Below are 19,539 nucleotides of genomic sequence, written 5' to 3' on the forward strand. Positions count from 1 at the left end.
AGGTCCTTGCTCAAAACAAAGGAAAAAAAACAAAGCTCTTCACTCTCCAATACCAAAACCAAAAGAACACACTCTGCACTGACCTAGCCCCCACTTGTGCAACAGAAGGTAACTACCTCAGCAATCCTGCACAGGGAGACCCCAATGGATTTCTAGTCCATCACCTCTAGGGGAGGTGCTGTTGGGAATGGTCTGATCCTCTAAAACTGATTATTCAAGAGCTGGGAGCTAAGGCCATCTAGTGGAGACCTATGGGTCTCTACATCTAGTAGGTGGGTTGGCGATCATTTATTTTTATTTTTATTTATTTAATTTTATATACCGGCAACCGTTTGCACATCGTGCCGGTTTACAAGTAACTTACAACAAAAGATATATAGGCATAGCCTTTACAGAGAACGGTATATAACATAAACGCAGTAACAGAAAAATTACCGTATTTTTCGCTCCATAAGACGCACCTGATCATAAGACGCACCTAGGATTCAGAGGGGGAAAATTAAAAAAAAAAAAATTGTGCTAAACCGGCTCTGCGTCTGGGCGTCTTATGGAGCAAATTAGGGGAGTGCATAGCTTTTTTTTTCTCCCCATTTTGTTTTCGGGTCTGGGGAGGGCCATTTCGGTCCACTCCCCAGATCAGAAAACTTTTTTCTCTGGGAACCCCTCCCCCCCAAAAACCCCCCCCCCCCATCCCAACCCTTTAAATTAACAACCCCCACCCTCCTGACTCCCCCAAGACCTGCCGACTTAATTTACCGCAACCCCCCACCCTCCTGACCCCCCCCAAGACCTGCCGACTTAGTTTACCGCAACCCCCCACCCTCCTGACCCCCCCAAGACCTGCCGACTTAGTTTACCGCAACCCCCCACCCTCCTGACCCCCCCAAGACCTGTCGACTTAGTTTACCGCAACCCCCCACCCTCCTGACCCCCCCAAGACCTGCCGACTTAATTTACCGCAACCCCCCACCCTCCTGACCCCCCAAGAACCTGCCGACTTAGTTTACCGCAACCCCCCACCCTCCTGACCCCCCCAAGACCTGCCGACTTAGTTTACCGCAACCCCCCACCCTCCTGACCCCCCCAAGACCTGCCGACTTAGTTTACCGCAACCCCCCCACCCCTCCTGACCCCCCCCAAGACCTGCCACTTAATTTACCGCAACCCCCCACCCTCCTGACCCCCCCAAGACCTGCCAAACGTCCCTGGTGGTCCAGCGGGGGTCCAGGAGCGGTCCGGGAACGATCTCCAGGGCGTGGGCCGTCGGCTGCCAGTAATCAAAATGGCGCCGACGGCCCTTTGCCCTTACTATGTCACTGGGACCGACCGCTGCTATTGGTCGGTCTCAGTGACATAGTAAGGGCAAAGGGCCGTCGGCGCCATTTTGATTACTGGCAGCCGACGGCCCACGCTCAGGAGATCGTTCCCGGACCGCTCCTGGACCCCCGCTGGACCACCAGGACGTTTGGCAGGTCTTGGGGGGGGTCAGGAGGGTGGGGGGTTGCGGGAAACTAAGTCGGCAGGTCTTGGGGGGGTCAGGAGGGTGGGGGGGTTTGCGGTAAACTAAGTCGGCAGGTCTTGGGGGAGTCGGGGGGGGGGGGGGGGGGTTGTTAGATTTTTGTTTGGTTTTTTTTATATTCGCTCCATAAGACGCACATACATTTTCCCCCCACTTTTGGGGGGAAAAAAGTGCGTCTTATGGAGCGAAAAATACGGTAACTAAATAACTAGGGGAGGGATGGAGGGGGGTAGTCGAGACAAAAGAGGGGGCAGGGGGAGGGTGCAAACAGATACATAGGGATAAGATATGAATAGGGATTCGAGGTAGAAATATGTACACTGGTTATATACAAAAATTGTATGAGTCTTTAGAGGGGGAGGGTGTTGGGTGTAGGTCCTGAACGGGGGTGTTGGAGAGAGATGATGGTTGGGCTAGCGTGTTAGTTGGTGAAGATGATGAAGAAAGGGGGTATGCTTGGAGGAAAAGCCAAGTTTTGAGTTTCTTTTTGAAAGTAGGTGTGGAGGTTTCGGTACGTAGGTCAAGAGGCATAGAGTTCCAGAGGAAGGGGCCTGCAAGGGAAAGGGCTCTATTGGTGGTGGAGATGAGTCTAGTGGATTTTATGGAAGGAGGGATAAGAGTTCCACGGAGGGAAGCACGGGTGGGTCTTGTGGAGGTACGAGGGAGGAAGGGTGGGTTTAGCCAGTTGTAGTGTTCGTTAGTAATACTTTTGTGGATGAGGGTAAGGGTCTTGTAAATAATTCGTGAGTGAATGGGAAGCCAGTGGAGATCAATGAGGGTGGGAGTGATGTGGTCTTTCTTGTTGACATTGGTGAGGATGCGTGCAGTAGCGTTTTGGAGGAGTTGTAGAGGTTTGATGTGGGTAGAAGGGAGTCCAAGTAGGAGAGCGTTACAGTAGTCAATTTTCGAAAAAATTATGGATTGGAGTACCGTACGGAAATCGGAAAAGTAGAGAAGGGGTTTGAGTTTTTTGAGGGTTTGTAGTTTGAAATAGCAGCTGCTAAGGATAGATTTGATATATGGTTTGAAGGTTAGTTGATTATCAAGTATAACACCCAGGTTTCTTGTGTCAGAGAGAAAGTTGGGGGGAATGGAGAGTGGAGAGAGTGGGTGTGGCTGCATGTCTAGAGGAGACGAGGAGGAGTTCAGTTTTTTTGCGGATTGAGGGATAGGTGCATGTCAGTGAGGAGCTGGTTTATGGAGGCGAGAATGGTGTTCCAGTTTTGGAGTGCAGTGAGAACAGAGTTTTTGAAAGGGATGAGGATTTGCACATCATCCGCATAGATGAAGTGTGTGATACCAAGGTTGGAGAGGAGGTTTGTAAGGGGAGCATGTAAATGTTAAATAAGGTGGAAGAGAGGGAGGATCCTTGGGGAACACCACAGTCGAGATTAACAGGAGGGGATGTAAAATTGTCGGTGAGGACTGTGTAGGTACGGTTTTGGAGGAAGGACTTTATCCAAGAAAGAGCAGTACCTGAAATTCCTATACTGATGAGAGTGTTGATGAGGATGTTGTGATTTACGGTGTCGAAGGCGGCGGAAATATCTAGCATGGCAATGAGGTAGGAGTTACCGGCATCCATTCCTTTGATGATTGTATCTGTAAGGGAGAGGAGTAGGGATTCCGTACTGAGGTGTTTTCGGAAACCGTATTGTGTTGGTAGGAGTATATTGGATTGTTCTAGGTAGTCAGAGAGACGGGAGTTTACAAGTTTCCCAATGACTTTGGAGAGGAAAGGGAGATTGGAGATAGGACGGAGGTTAGATAGATTGGAGGGATCAAGGGTGACCTTGCCTGCTGATCCAGAGGAGTTCAGATTTGGAAGGGTTTAATTTGAGTTCATGGTCACAAAGCCACTGAGCAACTGCTGCAAGACAATTATTGAGATTTGCAATGGAAGATGTTTGGTTGGGCCTGATTTTGATGCAGAGTTGAATGTTATCAGCAAAGAGGAGGCATTCAATATTGAAGGCTTGGATGAGATCACAGATTGAGTAGATGTAAATGTTGAAAAGTATCATGGAGAGTATTGATCCTTAGGGCACTCCACATGTGAGAATTCAGGATTTGAAGGGTTTGTTGGTCCAAGTGCTTGATTGTATTCTGTTTGACAGAAAAGATTCAAATCAATTAAGGGTAGTAACTTTGATGCCAACATTGTTTAAACACCAAATCAGGAGTTGGTGATCAACCATATGAAAAGCGGCTGTAATGCCTCTCACCTCTGATCTGAAGTGACTCTGGCATAGCCTCCGGCAACATGCTATTCCATGGACCCTGGTTAGAACTTCCTGTAGTTCTGGACTTCCTCTATAGGTCCTCTAGCCAGGACTTCCTGTGGTGCTAGCTGATGGCATCACATCCTGGTGAGTATATAAGAAAGTCTCTTGTGATCAGCTAGTGTCTCAGCATCAGCTTCTCCTGCTGTGCTGCCAACCAGCAGTGCATGTTGCTCCATGTTTCTGCCTTGCCTTCTCCATGTTCTTGCCTTTCCTTCTCTGTGTTCCCACCTTGCCTGCTTCATGTTCCTGTCTTCCTGTCTCCTGGTCTTGTTAAAGCCCTTGTCTCTGCCTTGGCCCCTTCCATGTACCCTATCTTACTCCTGTCTGTCTTTATCTTGTTTGTCCTCTGCCTGGCTTCCAGTTCTGACCTCCACTTTGGATTTGACTTTGGTTCTTGACTGCTGCCTGCTTTGACTTCTGCCTGGACCTCATCATTGCCTGTTTGCCACATGTCCTGATCTCAGTGTTATGTTTAACTTGGTTTGTGGGCCCTTGGGTCATGGAGAGAGCTGACTCCACCCACAGGGAGGAGCCCTGTGGTGACTCTCCACGACAGGCAGGGTCTCAGTAGTGATGGACACAGGAGTCAGAGAATATTTATTATACAGCAAAGAGAAACCCGAGGGGCAGGTTGTAAACACAGTCCTAGAATTAGAGGACCTGGGATGGATTCTCCGTTAGTGGTCTGAAGAGCGGGGTAACCCGGGGAATCCTTGCTTCTTGAGAATCTTCTGCGTGGTAGCTCTGGTAGTGATCCGTCGTGCGGGGTAAGCCGGAGGCAGATGTGAGTAACTGATACAAGACAGCGTAAATCCGATAGTGGTCCGCAAGGCGGGGTAGCCAGGAAAGTACTTGCTTCAGATATAGCTTGTGCGTTGTAGCTCTGGTAGTGGTCCGCAGCACGGGGTAACCCAGAGGTAGGTGTTGGCAATTTGCACAAGACAGCGTGGATCTAGTAGTGGTCCGCAGAGTGGGGTATCCCGAGGATCCCACACAGCAGGATAGATGAGGTAATGAAGAGTAGGTCTTGTACTCACAATGCTGTAGAGAATACGTAGTAACAGCAGCGGAGATCCGATGCAGGAAAACTTACTTAGCTGAAGAAGGTGAGACAGGCAGGAGAGGCTCTCCGAGGAGTGGATAGCTCTGAGTGCAGAAAGGCCCCCGAGGAGCGGGTACCTGAGTCACTCAGCCAGGAACACCGGTACAGTGATGCGAAGCATCTCAGAGAAAGGAATAGCAAGATGGAATCCTTGCTAACTCGTAGGTAGGAAAGTCCGGTTAGCTTATATATACTTAGGTAGTGACATCATGCAGAGGGGACACCCCCAAGGTTCCCGCCATGATGTGCACAAGAAGGAGGCAGGTGCGCATGCGTGCCCTAGGTCACTCCAGGTTCAAGATGGCAACCGGGATTGCCCTCGCCATCCTGGGAACACCAAGGAGGTTGGCGTGCAAAGGCAGAGATGGCCATCTTAGCCAGAATCGAGGCTACTGGGCAAAATGAGGTGAGCAGCAAAGGTCGCAGCCGTCTGCAACTGACGGGCGCAACACTCGGCCTGGACTCAACCTCTGCTTGCTCACTGCCCCCCTTGATCTTGGCCTGCTTCCAGTCTCCTTCTGACAACTCTGGACCTTGCCTGCCGACCTCCAAACCCAAGGGGTCAACCTATGGTAGAAGGGGTTGGTAAAGTTGAAGTATAGCTCCTTCCCCAAGCATGTCCACCTACTGGTGGCTTGGGCCTAGCAAGTTCACCTTTCAGGCAGTATCAATCATGCCTCACTGCAAGGGCTTATCTACCATGACAATGACAGTTCTAATAAAATGAAGAGGGAGTCAACTGCCTTGATCAGCATGTAGGTGGACCATATTGGAGATAGCCAGAAGTACAGATTCAGTTTCATGACCCTTCCTGAAGCCAGACTGGTGACAGTGAAGATGTTACATTCTTTGAGGTAATAAAGGAGTTGAAGGTAAACTACCTTTTTAATCTAACTTGGACAGGAAGTGGAGGTTAGAGACTGGGCGGTAGTTAGCCAGTATTTTTTTTTAATCTACCCAGGTTTCTTCAGTATGAGTTTGATAGTTGCTTTTTTGAGTGAGTGGGGACGGGTTCCTTGACTTAGAATGGCATTTATGATAATTGTTAGCTATGGGGCTAGGATTTGCTTCATGCTGCGGATGTATCTGGGGGAAACAGGATCTAGTTGTTGTGTTTGTGGACCCTTAGGCTGAGACAAGGTTGAAGAACTGAAGACAAGGAACACGGAACTGAAGCAAGATGCTGGAGTAGAATAGACAGACCTGTTGCTGAGGCAGCATGGAAGAAAGAGCAAAGGCCTTTTGTAGGCCTGAGCCTGTGAGGTTATCAAGGGGTGCCGCATAGGGTTTCCCCGCTGTGGGCCATTTAAGTGTCGTAACATTGGGTGCATGCATGCCTAGGGTGAAGCCTAACTGGGAGGCAGCAGCATCCTGCCGTGAAGCGAATCTGCGGCATCTTGCCTCATCAAAGCACAGCATCCTACCGCACGGGTGAGTGAAGGAGCTCAACAGTGTTAGGAGCTGACAGAAGTGACCCAGACCGAGAACTGAATGTGGCAGTTTGTGGGAGAAGCCCCCAGACTGCTTAAGTCCCTTCCCTGAAGCTTGGGATTTCTTGGGTTAGCATAGATGGGGCCAGACACATGGAAGGAACCTGCAGGCATAAATGCTGTGTGCTTAACCACACTTTCTTTCCAACCTTTAACTGAGGAAGTGGTCTTCTATGGGCATCCACAGTTTTCTTTGCTCTGTCGATGGCTTTCTGAATTAGATGATTGGTCCATTCCCATAGTTCATACAATTCCTGGGTGAAGAGTTGAGCCACTGGTGAGGACACTGTCATGGGTAGAGGCAGAGGAGGCAAAGGTTGTTTCCCATAGACTAGTGGAAAGGAGAGGACCCAGTGGCTGCATTGATATTGGTGTTATGAGAGAACTAAGCCCAGGGGAAGAGGGTGGCTCAATTGTCCTGGTGCTTGTTGATATGTATGGTTGGACATCTTCTGCTGTCCATTTCCTTGAGGGTGATAAGCAATAGTGTAGCCCAAGAGGGTGGAGTTAGCAAGCTGTTCTGCTGTTCTCCTGAAAGGGGAAGGAGTAGCGATATGACATGACCTGCTCTTCCAGAGGGGAGGAGTTAGCTATCTGTAAATCTGTTAGCAAACTGCTGTTAGATGCTCCTATAAGGAAAGGAGGTAGCAATCTGATACCAATCTGCTAAGGAGTAGCAATCTGTTATGGATCAACTCTCCAAGGAAGAGGAGTTGTCTTCTCCTATCCAAGTCTCAGTACAGCATAGTATATGGATCTTGAATTCATCTATAAGGTCCAGTATGTGTTGGGAATTGCTGTTTGCGAAGCGTGAATTGAAAAGGCCAGGTTGTATGGAAAGGGAGTTGGTTTGTTTAAATTGGGTTGAAGTCCTATGTTGCAAGGGATAGAGTGAAGGAGTCTTGTATGGAAAGGATTGGGTGGTCTTGCTAAAGCACATTGTGAAGATATAACTATTGGAAAGAATGGCTTAATTTTTTTGTCTTTTTTGTATGCTATCCTCTCATGATTCTATCTCCTCTTAGTAGAAAATTTGATCATTCATTGTGACTGTTAAGTGGGCCTGGGAGGGAGTGAATCAGAGGACAAGGATTGCTTAGTTCCTTTGGTTTGAGAAGGACAAGCGTTATGAGGCTAGTCCTGCTGAGATAAGCTGGATAGAGAATCTGGGTGGGGTATGGGAGAGAGACTGGTAGGGATTCATGGGGTGACCATTAGTCTAAGAAATTCCAAGGGGTAGAGATATGAATATGAGGGCTACTTACATGAGGTGAGGGTTGCTGGAGAAAGGGGAATTAGCTGAATCAATGATATGTAGAGCTTGTGATATTGTTTCAAGTCATGCCCAGAGAGGCATCAAAGGGGCACACCCTTTTGTATGGCCCTTTGGTGTTGGGCCCCTATGGGCCCTCCTCTGCTGTGACATTGGTGGTGAGGGCAGCCCCATTCCTGCAGTGGATGAGCCGGTCTCAAAGGGTTCAGAAGCTGCTGGGGGGGGGGGGGGGCAGGGTGGGAGCCCCTTGAGAGCACAGATGGCATCTTCCTTCTCTCACCCCTTTCTGCTGCATTCTCAGCGGCTAGGAGCCTGAGCATCCTTTGGGCCCTATGTTTAACAATTGCATTGGTAGTGGTTTCAAAGTGTCTCGGGTTAGTGGCTGCACTTTTTTTTCCTTTAGGAGGTACCTCTTTCACTAAATATAGTAGCTGTCAAAAATGGTTTATTTGAAAAAGTGGTCATATTGAAGGTCAGCATCTATGGATATTTGTTGGAGATGACTTTGAATTGTCTGGTTTGGAGCGAGAAAAAAGAAAAGGAAGAATAAATATGTCACTAAGATCATTTCTGATAAAACATTTTTTTAGTTCAAATAATTTACACTATCCAAGATCACTGGTAGGATTCATAACAGTGAACAGCAGCATTGACATTGAAGGCCTTGCAGATAAGGAAAAGGTTGAACATGAAGGCCCTTGAGACATAGAGGTGAAACGTGAGTAAGTAAAAGCATTATAAATCAGTGTAGACATGGCAATCAAGCAGAGTGTGATTCTGTCCAGTACTTCTATCTAGCTCAAAATCATTTCTTGATTCTTAGTATTGGCTTTCTTTATGTATAGTTTCAGGATAGACCCAGCATTCAGTTGAACCTGGGCCATCACTAATAAAAGTCATGCAAAACAAGGCCTCTGCATTCTAAAGCACTTGCAGAGCCTGACAGCACTTTACACAACAGAGAGAATTTGAGCCTAGGGTTTAATGCTTTTTTTTTTTTTTTATGAATAGAAGTGACCAGAAACATAGTCCTTTTGATAAAGATTAAAATCAGTAATAGAAAAAGCAAGGATGGTCAATGAACTAATATGGCTAGGGTACAGCAAGCACATACGATTTTATATCTTTACCCAGTGCTGTGCCTCTAAACATTAGGTCAAAAGACTTGAAATCATAAGATTTGTTTCCTTCAAAGTATTACAGCATCACCGTTTATTACCTCTGAGAAAGCAATTTTAAATAACTGGCAATTTTTTTTCAGTTTCTGTTACATTGAACTGTTATCTATTTATAAATACAGTGATTCAGGTGGAAAAGATTGCAGGAGTGATTTGCCAGGATCCATCATTCTTGTACTGAATTGCTGCACTCTACCTAAAGAGCCATCTGGTATCATCCTATGCATGCTTGGGTGTGATATTTCATAAACAGGAGAAAAGTTTTCTCTTGGACCCTTGCGTTTTTGATGTGCATAAACATTAGAAGGTATTCTTTTTCTTTTTTTCTGTAGACATGCATGCAGAGGAGCAACATGGACAGTCCCAGCTGCTAATTAATTCGGACTAGCTGGCTGCAGCTTCAGTAATAACTGGAAGCCCTAGTGTAAAGTTAGGCGCCGCCATAGCCAAGGCTGTTTGGCAGGCTATGTGCTCCTTGTGTTGACAGAATTGGTGCAACTGGGTTGCAGTGATGGGGAGCCATCTGGAAAGGCCACAGGGGACCTAAGAGGTCAGAAATTCGGATAAGAGCCACACTGATGTAAGTGACTGTTCGAATTACTGTGGGACTTTGTGATTGGACATGGGAGGGGATGCGTGCTGGATGTGAACTAAAAGGGGATCTTGCATACTCAGCTACCCAGGAAGTACAATGGAAGAAGCTGACAAAATCTGTCTTAGATAAGGAATGATGTCCTGCAAATGGTCACTTATTATGGCTGGCAGTTGGAATATATCTTTGGCAATGTGAACAGGAATAACTGGATGGACCAATTGTTCTTTTTCTGCCATCTTCTACCACCGAGGTGGATCAGCCTGTTCCATATGGCCCAGAGCTAGAAAACCATTAATTGTTGTCAGCATAGCTTCTTGTTCCAGGGCAATTAGTCAAGTTTTCTTTTTCAAACATTTCAAATTTCCATGACAATCCTTGCCTGTCTCTTCTCTCTCCTACATTAGCTGCTGGGTCTCGGTCAATAGCAGACCACTGCCACCCTCCCTGCCTCTTCCTTTTTTGAAGTAGGAGAAAAGCAGGAATGGTAGAGCTCACCACAGGAAATGGATAAAGAGCGTGCCCTTACGTGCTAGTGAATCCGGTCCTTTCTTCTCTTTTGTGCACACTTGTTTTGAGAGCGAGCATGCCATTTTAGAAAGGAGATGGATAAGGCACCTTCAGGTATAATGAGTATGCCCTCCCTGTCCCTATGCCTGGAATGCGTTACCATACACTTAGTAAGGGAAGATTAGAGACAGATGTGGGCTGGGAAAAGGAGGGGGAGGGGAAGATATTGGTGGCAAAACATATGGTGGACTGGGGAAAGGGCAAGAGATCAAAGGAAGGAGATGGGTCTGAAAAGGGGATATGAGAAAGTTGCAAGATGTGGGTCTGGTGAGACAGGAAGCAACAGGACGGAAAAGAGGTATGTCTGGGAAGGAGATGGAGAGAGTGGAAATGGGGAGCTGAGAACTGGTATCAGATGGAGATGGAGGAAATTGGGGAAGGGAGTGAGAAAACACAGAGGAGATGGGCCTGAAAAAGAGCTGGGAGTGAAAGAAGGAAGAGCAGAGGGAATGTATGTTGCAGAGGTGGACCCCTGGCCCGAGGTGGTGTTGGCACCACCCATGGAGAAAGCCCCCACGGGTCCCCACCGTCGGGAGGCGAGGCCAAGCGGGAAGCGGAGGCCGACTGGAGCTTTACCAATGCCAGCCCTTGTTTCCTGCAGGTTGAGCCCTTGGGTACCGGGGCCAACTGGTTGATCCGCGTGGTTGATCCCGGAGAAGATGTCCAGAAGCAGAGTGCCAGGTGGCAGCGGAGATGAAGGGTTCCGGAAGGATGAGGCGAGAACCGAGGTCTGGTCCAGATGGAAGGTCAAGGCAGGTGGCTAGAGGCAAAGTCTTTAGATCTAGATCTCAGGACCTAATGCAAGAGGTAGCGGTAATGGGGCCACTTAGTATAATGCAATCAAATCTGACATAATCACTGGAGGGAGGACTTTAAGTAAAACGACCACAGTAGCATTTAACTTTAAAAAGGAAGATTCTGATAAAAAGAGGAAATTAGGAAACAAAACTTCCACACATACTGTGTGTCTTGTCCCCATGTAAGCTTACCCAGACTGAGGTGGAGTTGGGGGGAGGCTGGACTTATGCACAATCTTTTGGATTTTCAAAAGTATGTGCGGAAATTCTCCTGTAATGTTTCTACATATATAGTAGCAGGTTTAATTGTGCGCAGGTGAATTTGGTGGGACAATTTTAAAAGCGAACCTATGCTTGTAAGCTTGCCTTGGAAATTGGTGTAATTTATGCATGTTTTTTGCTGCCTAATTTAGGGAGGGAATTTGAAAATCACTCCCACAGTATGTATGTATTTACTCCCATGGCATGTCTGTATTTAGAGCTGCAATTGTTTTAGTGCTGCAACTAGAACAGTTGTCAAATTGAATGTGATACATCAAACAGTGTTACAATAAGTTTCTGCATCAGTCCACATAGATTTAGCTGTTGTGGATTACCACATCTAAACCAGAATCTCTGCACTATGCTGCCAGCACATGGACCTGTAGAACACCTTCACTACTGGCCTGCTTTATTCAACTTTGCCAACTTTGAAAAACAGAAACATAGAACAGGATGGCAGATAAAGACCATATGGCCATCCACATCTGTTCGGTTTTATAGTCCTTTCCTCTCTCTGAGACCCTCTGTGCTTGTCCCAAACTTTCTTGAATTCTGACATTTTCCTCATCTTTACTACCTCCACAGGGAGGCTGTTCCATATGTTCAGCACTCTTTCTGTAAAGAAATATTAGCTCAGATTACTCTGAGGGATGGGCAGACAGGATAGGCTGTATGGTCTTTTCCTGCCATCATGTTTCTAGGAGTCTATCCTCTTTCACCCTCATCCAGAGCATCCTTTCCATTAAGAGACCAGCCTCCTATGCATTTATTCCTTTCGGGTAGTTAAATGTCCCTATCATGACCTACTCTTCTTTCTTCCAAAGTATACGTTTGGATTTTTATGTTTGACCCCCATATACTTTTTTTTTCAATATATCTTTATTGGGGAATACACTTTTTATACACAAGTCCGACAGAACAATACTGAAACAAGATTGTAATCCTACAAAGAGTTTACAGATATTCACCCATCCCCCCCCCTCCCACATATTTAGAAAAGAACAGTGAGGGAAGCCGAGGTGTAATTTGGACTGTAATCACTCACAAGAGGGAGCAGCGGGCTAGGACCAAAGATAGAGGAAGCAAGCAGTTAATTCACTTGGTACCAGATATCTGTGACCCCTGGATATTCAGTCATCAAAAGGACACAATAGCCATGGGGAATCTGTCAAAGATCGAGAAAACAGGTACCAGACATCCTTAAGTAAGAGCTTCTTCTTCCTGGAGAAATGCCAGTATTGGGAACTAGGGATGTGAATCGTTTTTTAACGATAATTTTAAAATCGTCATTAATCGGTAAGGGACTCAATACAATAGGAATTCCACCGATTTATCGTGAAAAATCGGGATTTTTGTTAGTGCGCACTAACAGAAAATGATACAATTTGACACTTTTCAGGTCAAGTTAAGGTCAGTTAAGTCAGTTAGGAATGAATATGTATTCCTATTGGCTGGCTTCCCTCTTATTTATTGATGTTACCAAGGTTCCCACTGAGGTGATGGTTTAATATATGGGGGATGGGTGGAAACGGTTGGTAGCTTGACAAAAAATGTAATGTGATCACTGATCAGTCAATGTGACTAGAACTTGTGCCCTATCCCTGATACAGGGAGTGTTTTGATCTTCCTGCACACTGTGCCCTATCCTGGTTACCGGGGGTGTTGTGATCTTTCTGCACGCAGTGCCCTATCCCTGATACCTGGTGGGGGGGGAAGGCCCACAGCAAGCCATCTTTATTGTGGAGAGAGCACTCACTAACTAATTCTGTGGCTCTATGTGCCAAACACTGCCCTTGGCTGAGACTGGCCTTGGTTCAAACCTAGCAGAGGTGCCTTCCCCCCCCCCCCCCCCTGACATAAAGCATGTGGCAAGCACTGGGGATAGTGAAGCTAGATCTAAAATATTCCTCCCACTACCATGAAGAGGTCATTTATGGCATCTAGAAACCTTTTCTCCCTAGCATGAAGAGACATTTACCCAATCAATACTGAGGTAATTTGAGTCTCCCATTGTTGTATTGCCAGTTATATTTGCCTTTCCAATATCTGTTAGCATTTCACTGTGTGCTTCTTCAACCTGGACCTGCCCACTACTCTTCCTTCTTTCACTCTCCTCCTTGTGCCGTCTCCTTTCTCACTCTCTCAGCTCTTTTTCAGGCCCATCTCCTCTGTGTTTTCTCACTCCCTTCCCCACTCTTCTCCATCTCCATGTTACCATTTCCCAGCCCCCCACCCATTTCTTATCTCTCTGTCTCCTTCCCCAGGCACACCTCACCTCCTCCCTGTTGCTTACTTTCTTAGCAGCCCCCACATCTCCTTGCATTTTCCTCACATCCCCTTCTCTCAAGCCCCTCTCACTTCCCCAGTTCCCCATATTCCTTGCCACCAATATTTCCCCCTCCCCCCTCCCCCCTTTTCCCACCCCACCTCTGCCTCTAATCCTTCCTTACTGAGGGTATGAACAGCAGCGTTGGAAGCATGTCTTCTAGAGAGGGCACACTCTGAGAGGATGGTAGGAATTGTAGAGTTGAGCAGTTGTGTGAATGGACAAGTTAGACAGGCCATATGGTTTTTTTCTGCTGTCATATTTCTATGTTCCTATGAAGGCACTTGTCCCTACAACTTATCCAGGGTGTGCACGCACCTTTTTGTGAGTTCTCAATTACTTAACTCACACCCTATAATGTGCTGCTTACGCCCCAGAGAACATGGCTGAGCAGTTTTAAATATATACGGTTGCCATAATTGTGCAAAAAAAAAAATTGTGAATGAATCATCAAAAAGTACCAAGATTGCAGTTTTTCTCATGTTTCTACCATTTAAAGCAAACAAAAAAGTTTCAGAATGTCTTCTTAGAGTGTGGCACTTTGTATTATCAGGATTAATTAGTCATCCTTTCGTGCTTAGGAGGTTACTTAAGAAAAATCGTTTTCTTTCCATGAATTATTGATAAAGAATGTGTACCATGCTAACGAATATAATTTATCATGAAGGTGCATTTATGGTTTGGAGCAGCAGTTACTTTATTCGGCTTTCTTTTCAGTGATGACTCCTCAAGAGAGATTCTGGGGGTCTTTTTACAAAGTCTTGTTAAAATCGACCATTAAAGCAGATTAATGCACAGAAGGGTGTTAATGCGTGTGTATGCTTGTGTTAGTACTAACACACTTTAGTAAACAGGCCCTTCTGGGTATATCTCGTTAAATAGGTTTAATCTGCACTAATGTACCTCAAGCTACTAATATTGCAGTGATGATTTTACAGTACCTGCCATTTTGAAGTTGTTGACTTATTGTACAAATGAGTTTACTATATCAGCAATTTCTTTTCTCATTACATTATAGAGGTGCGCACAGAATAAATGTTTGGGTCAGTTGCCATTTTTTATTCTTTTCATTCATTTTGATTACCAAGTCCATTATGTTGTTTTATTTGTTTCCATTAATGTCAATAGGGAAGAAATTCATCCTATTTTGGACTTTGGGGTTTTTATCCAAGTTTAATGAAATGTGTAGGCAGGCATCGGTAGCAGAGGAAACAGCACTCCAAGATGAATGGGCAAAAAGCAGCACCAATTTCCTTGATCTATTGCTGCTTTTGACATCAGTGATCATGATCCACTCCTTGGCACACTGTATTCTGTTGAAATTCTGCTCTATCCTGTTTTCTTTTTACCTTTCGCATTGTACTTTTACTGTATCCTCTGGTGGTTCTTCCTTCACTACTATTCCACTATTGATCAGTTGGCCTCAAGGCTCTGTCCTAGGGCCCTCTTCTCCTTTCAATCTACACTTCTTCCCTTGGTGCTCTGATCTCTTCCCATGGATTTCAGTACCATTTTTCTGCTGATAACTTCTATACACTAGAAATTCCACCAATCTCAGCCTACATCAATGCCTGGATATCCCACCATCATCTCAAACTTAACATACCGAAGATAAAACTTCTTGTCTTTCCTCTCCAAATCTACTTCCCCTCTTCCCTCTTATTTTCTCTCTGTGGATGGCACTCACACCCTCTCATTTCCCTTGGTCCAAACACTGGGGTCATCTTTGATGCCTCTGTCTTCTTATCACTCATCTACAATGCTACTATTATGTTATTATGTAAACCGTTTTGATTTGTAACCTGTTACAAGAAATCCGGTATATAAAACTGTTAAATAAATAAAATAATAAATACTAAGGTGTGTCGCTTGTTTCTCTATAACATTGCTCAGATTTGTTCTTTTCGTTATGAGTGTAACTCCCAGGCCGAGAAGACCTGGATAGGTCTTAATTTGAACATTCTTAATGTGAATATTTGACTGCTCAGATCTCAAAAACGTGCCAAATCACTCTGAGTGTCCAGAATTCCCTGAGCGGGGGAAGATTCATTTCTAGGCTCTGTGTGTTGCTTAGCGCTTTTAAGTCCATTGTAAATAGCACTAATAATATCATAAAGTAGATAGCAGTAATAATTATGCTGGAAGCTGAGCAGCAATAATTATGCTGGTAGCTGGTACAGTTTCCAGCTTATTTTTACTGATAATTGAGGGAATTGATGAAAAGTTCTTTACAGCTCTTGATGTTTATGGCCCAGTTGTTCTACAGTTTAACTCTTCAATTTAATTTGTGACAAACTTACAGCAACTGTCTTTAGATGTGAAAGCCAAGTTCTTTAATAATTTATCTACCTTCCCAGCCAAATTATAAAGTATGATCGATTCTTCTGTGACCAGGCTTTGCAGTCACTACTATTTTAAGCTCTATTTTTAGCATCTAAATGGTTTTGCATTTTTGGGGTCCTCTCCTTGCTATATACTCACCTTTTTGTGGGTTGTAGTTCTGGGATATATTGCTTTTGGAGCATATGGTTTTGGTCATTGCCTCTCCCCAAGAGGACTGATCAGTAGGAGTCTTTCTACATTCCTGGTGAACTGTACCCAAACAGTGAGGATTTTTTAGAGTTGATTGTGGGAGATATTTGGAAGATCTGCTGGATTTTTTTTGATTGAACCAGTTATCTGATAGAAGGGCAAACCTCCGGAATCTTGAATGGCTGGGTTTTGATCCTTTGCCTTTATGACCAGTCTGCAACAGAGGTTGAAGATTGCGAAGAAATTTATGATAAAGACTGTTGGAGTTTCTACTTGGAAGATCTAATTTTGAACAAGTGATTTTTGTAATTTTTTTCAACCCTTGGAACTTGAGAGAGGTTATCCTATCCTATAAGGAGAAGTGATTCTAGATTTAGAAACTGGTTCAGTTGGGAGAAGAATATCTAGAGGATTTACCATGGACAGAGAGGCTATTGTCTCTTTGATTATGATTTTTCTGATGCTGTTCCTCATTTTTTCTTTACTGGCCTGGAATCTTATTTTCAAACTTTAAGTAAATTTCCTTTGAACACCATGGATTCCATGGTTATTTTTTATATAAATTCCCAGTGGGCATATTTTCTCACCTGAAAATCTGTCTAACCAGTGATCTGAAAAAGAGGGATTATGCATTTAATGACTTTGGCCTCGACTGCACCAGGGGCCCAGAAGATTGAACCTACCCCCATAGGATGAACTTCCGTGTCTCCAGGAGTTCTTGTTAGGTATTTGTGAGAAGAGGAGTTGTCCAGGACAGCCTGGGGAACTTTGTGACCTCCCTAAATTCAATACACTCTATAAAGGTGGGGGGGGGGGGGGTGTTACACTTCCTTCTTATTGTGAAATGGTTAGAAATATAGTCCCTTTAGTCAGTTGATTATTAAGACCCAATTTCTCATACTCTTCTGTCATTAATCCTTAGTTCTCCTTTCTTCCTTTTGTAGCACCTGGATGGTACTGTGCAGTATGGCTCCATCTTGAAGAATTCACTTGAGATGATACTGTGATACACCTAGATGGTGTCTCTGGGCTTCTCTCTCTCATTCTAGTGCTCAGTCTCCCAGGTAATGGATGTAAATCCATTCTAACCTGATGACCTGGATGGTCCTGAGGGTCTTTCTAGGTGAAAGACACCACTTCCACCAGGTGGTACAGAATCTGAATCCTTGGGCTCTAGGGCACTCAGTCAATGAAAAAAAAAAATAAGGAAAAGCTTTAATCAAAGGGGAAACCAAGCAAGAGGCAAAAAGTTTGGAAAAATCCTCCTCCTCAATAACAAAAGGTTTCCAAAAACCATGGTCAAAAATATTGGACAAGAAACTCTGACTTCATTTCTTTACCCAAGTCTCAAACCCAGAGACCCCAGAGTCCTTACCCAAGGAAACATAATCAAACTGGAGACAGTAAATCACATGCTACTCCTAAAAGGGTCAACTAAGAAATCCATACCGTAACCTGCTGGCAGGGGTTTATAAACTGTCAAAGCATAACATCTGAATCTCTCTCTCTCTCTCTCTCTCTCTCTCTCCAGGATACTGAAACGGGCTGTCTGGGAATATCGTGAACCGCGATAACCCTTTACCGGCCTGTATCGCGAATGAAAGGGTTGTAGCTATTGGCCGCGTTAGGAGCCGCGCTACCACTGCAGCTGTTTCGCCGCACACGATAACTTTACATAAACTCCGCCCCCTGAATACTAAATTAAGAATTTGCATTCGCAAATCGCGTTAACGGCTGTTAGCGCGATTTGCGAATTTATCTCCTGCGGTAACTCCTTAGAAAATGACCCCCTAAATGTAGCCAGACAATTCTGATTGTACAAATGGCTCACCTAAAGCTAGCCAGTTAAATTTTATCTGGCTAGATACAGGAGAATTTTCATCTGTAAATATGGCTAAAGATAACTGGGCAATATTAACTGCTTATGTTTTCTGTTCTGCAGCTTAAAGAAAATTGACCCAATGCTGTTTTAAGGTCATGAGCTATTACTTAATTCACATAATCATTGTCTTGATGCATTATGGTATAGTACTGAAGTGATGCATATGTTTGTTACTTTTTTAAATTCTATAATTATAATATGTTTTATTTATCTGAATTAAACTTCATAAGAACATAAAAACATAAGAAATACCATACTGGGTCAGACCAGGAGCCCAGCAGCCTGTCATCAACAGTGACCCATACAGTTCTCAACTACCTGGCAGATCCCATAAGATGATCTATTTCCTGTTATTCATTCCCAGGGATAGCAATAGCTTTCTTTAGTCTACCTGGCTAATAATTTGGTATGGACATTTCCTCCAGGAACTTGTCCAAACTGCATTGGTCACGTCCTCTGACAACAGATTCCACAGTTTGACAGTGCACTGAATGAAAAAGTACTTTCTATATGAATTGTTTTGAAGCTGCTGGTTGTTAGATTCATGGAGTGTGCCTTTGTTTTAGTATTTTTTGAAAGGGTAAATAACAGTCCTGTATTTACCTGTTCTACCCCATTTCCCCCAAGAATCACATTTCATTTGCAGACTGAGAGATGTTTCATTGAACCAATGTAAGAATAACCTAAAGATGAGGTCGCACATATGCTTGTGAGATCACACAGGTCCCTTCTCCAGATCTCATAAAGTGGCCGCACATTTCACAAGAGTTAGTGTTTCATTGCAGCAGAAATTTCCAGTTATAGATAGTGCATTTACATTTTGCATTTCTTCTTTTTTTTTTGACCAGGTAGACAAGAAAATTGTTCGAACTGAAATAGGAGTTCTGCTCCGCCTTTCCCATCCTAATATTGTAAGTCAGTTTGAAATAATATTTCTTTGTATTCATTCTTCAATATTTTTACTGATGTTTCATATGATTTGAATGTGTCAAAATTATCTGGAGAAGGGTTGCAAGATTTTTGTTTTTAGTTATCCAACAATATGGCACATTTTGAGGGCAATTTTCAAAGGCATCTCCCTGGGTAAAACAGTGTCTTACCCACAGAAATGGCCTTTTACAAAATTGCCCATGCAATATGTGGGTAGATGTAGACATGCACTGTCTATTTGCATGTAAGTTTACCTGGACAGAGTGGAGGCATTTCCAGGAGTGAAACTGGGGAGGGGATTTTGAAAAGTGTACCCATAAGGTTTCCAGAAAAGTTTCTGTGCACACGATAGCAGGTGTGACTGTGTGCGGGTGAGTTTGGTGGGGGTGATTTTCAAAGTGAAATTCTATGTGTAAGAGGGATGGTCCCAGAAAACAATACGGAAGCCGATCCAACGCAGCAGGAATGCCACCAAAACAAAATTAAATTGGTGTCAAGAAATGCTTTAATTATAAACGGTAAAAACCAATGCCCGACTCGGGCCGAGTTTTGCACATACAATGTGGGCTGCTTCAGGGGCTATGCATATAACAACGTGAAATAGAAGATGTTCATTCAAATAATGTTAAAAACAGAAAATCCTCCACAGTAACTAGTGGTGCAGCTATAGCATCAGCTTGAGCACAAAGGCTCAGCGCACAGCTTGTGAACTGATCGGCGTTTCAGCAGACCGGAAATCCATTGTATTTGTCTACTGATATGCTGAGACGCTGACTTGTGCATTCGTACTCTTAGATACTGT

At 44.5% G+C, this 19,539-nt stretch overlaps 1 protein-coding gene across 2 annotated transcripts in view; it reads left to right on the plus strand.

Annotated features, from left to right (window-relative positions):
• CAMK4 (calcium/calmodulin dependent protein kinase IV) overlaps positions 1-19,539 on the plus strand; it is a 618,142-nt gene that overhangs the window by 395,061 nt on the left and 203,542 nt on the right. For both annotated transcript variants that reach the window (XM_029571711.1, XM_029571716.1), the window contains one exon: positions 18,656-18,718. In XM_029571711.1, coding sequence (XP_029427571.1) covers positions 18,656-18,718 — 63 coding nt within the window. The remainder of the gene's footprint in view (positions 1-18,655; positions 18,719-19,539) is intronic.

This window comes from Rhinatrema bivittatum, chromosome 1 (assembly GCF_901001135.1).
Source record: "Rhinatrema bivittatum chromosome 1, aRhiBiv1.1, whole genome shotgun sequence".
Lineage (NCBI taxonomy): Eukaryota > Metazoa > Chordata > Amphibia > Gymnophiona > Rhinatrematidae > Rhinatrema > Rhinatrema bivittatum.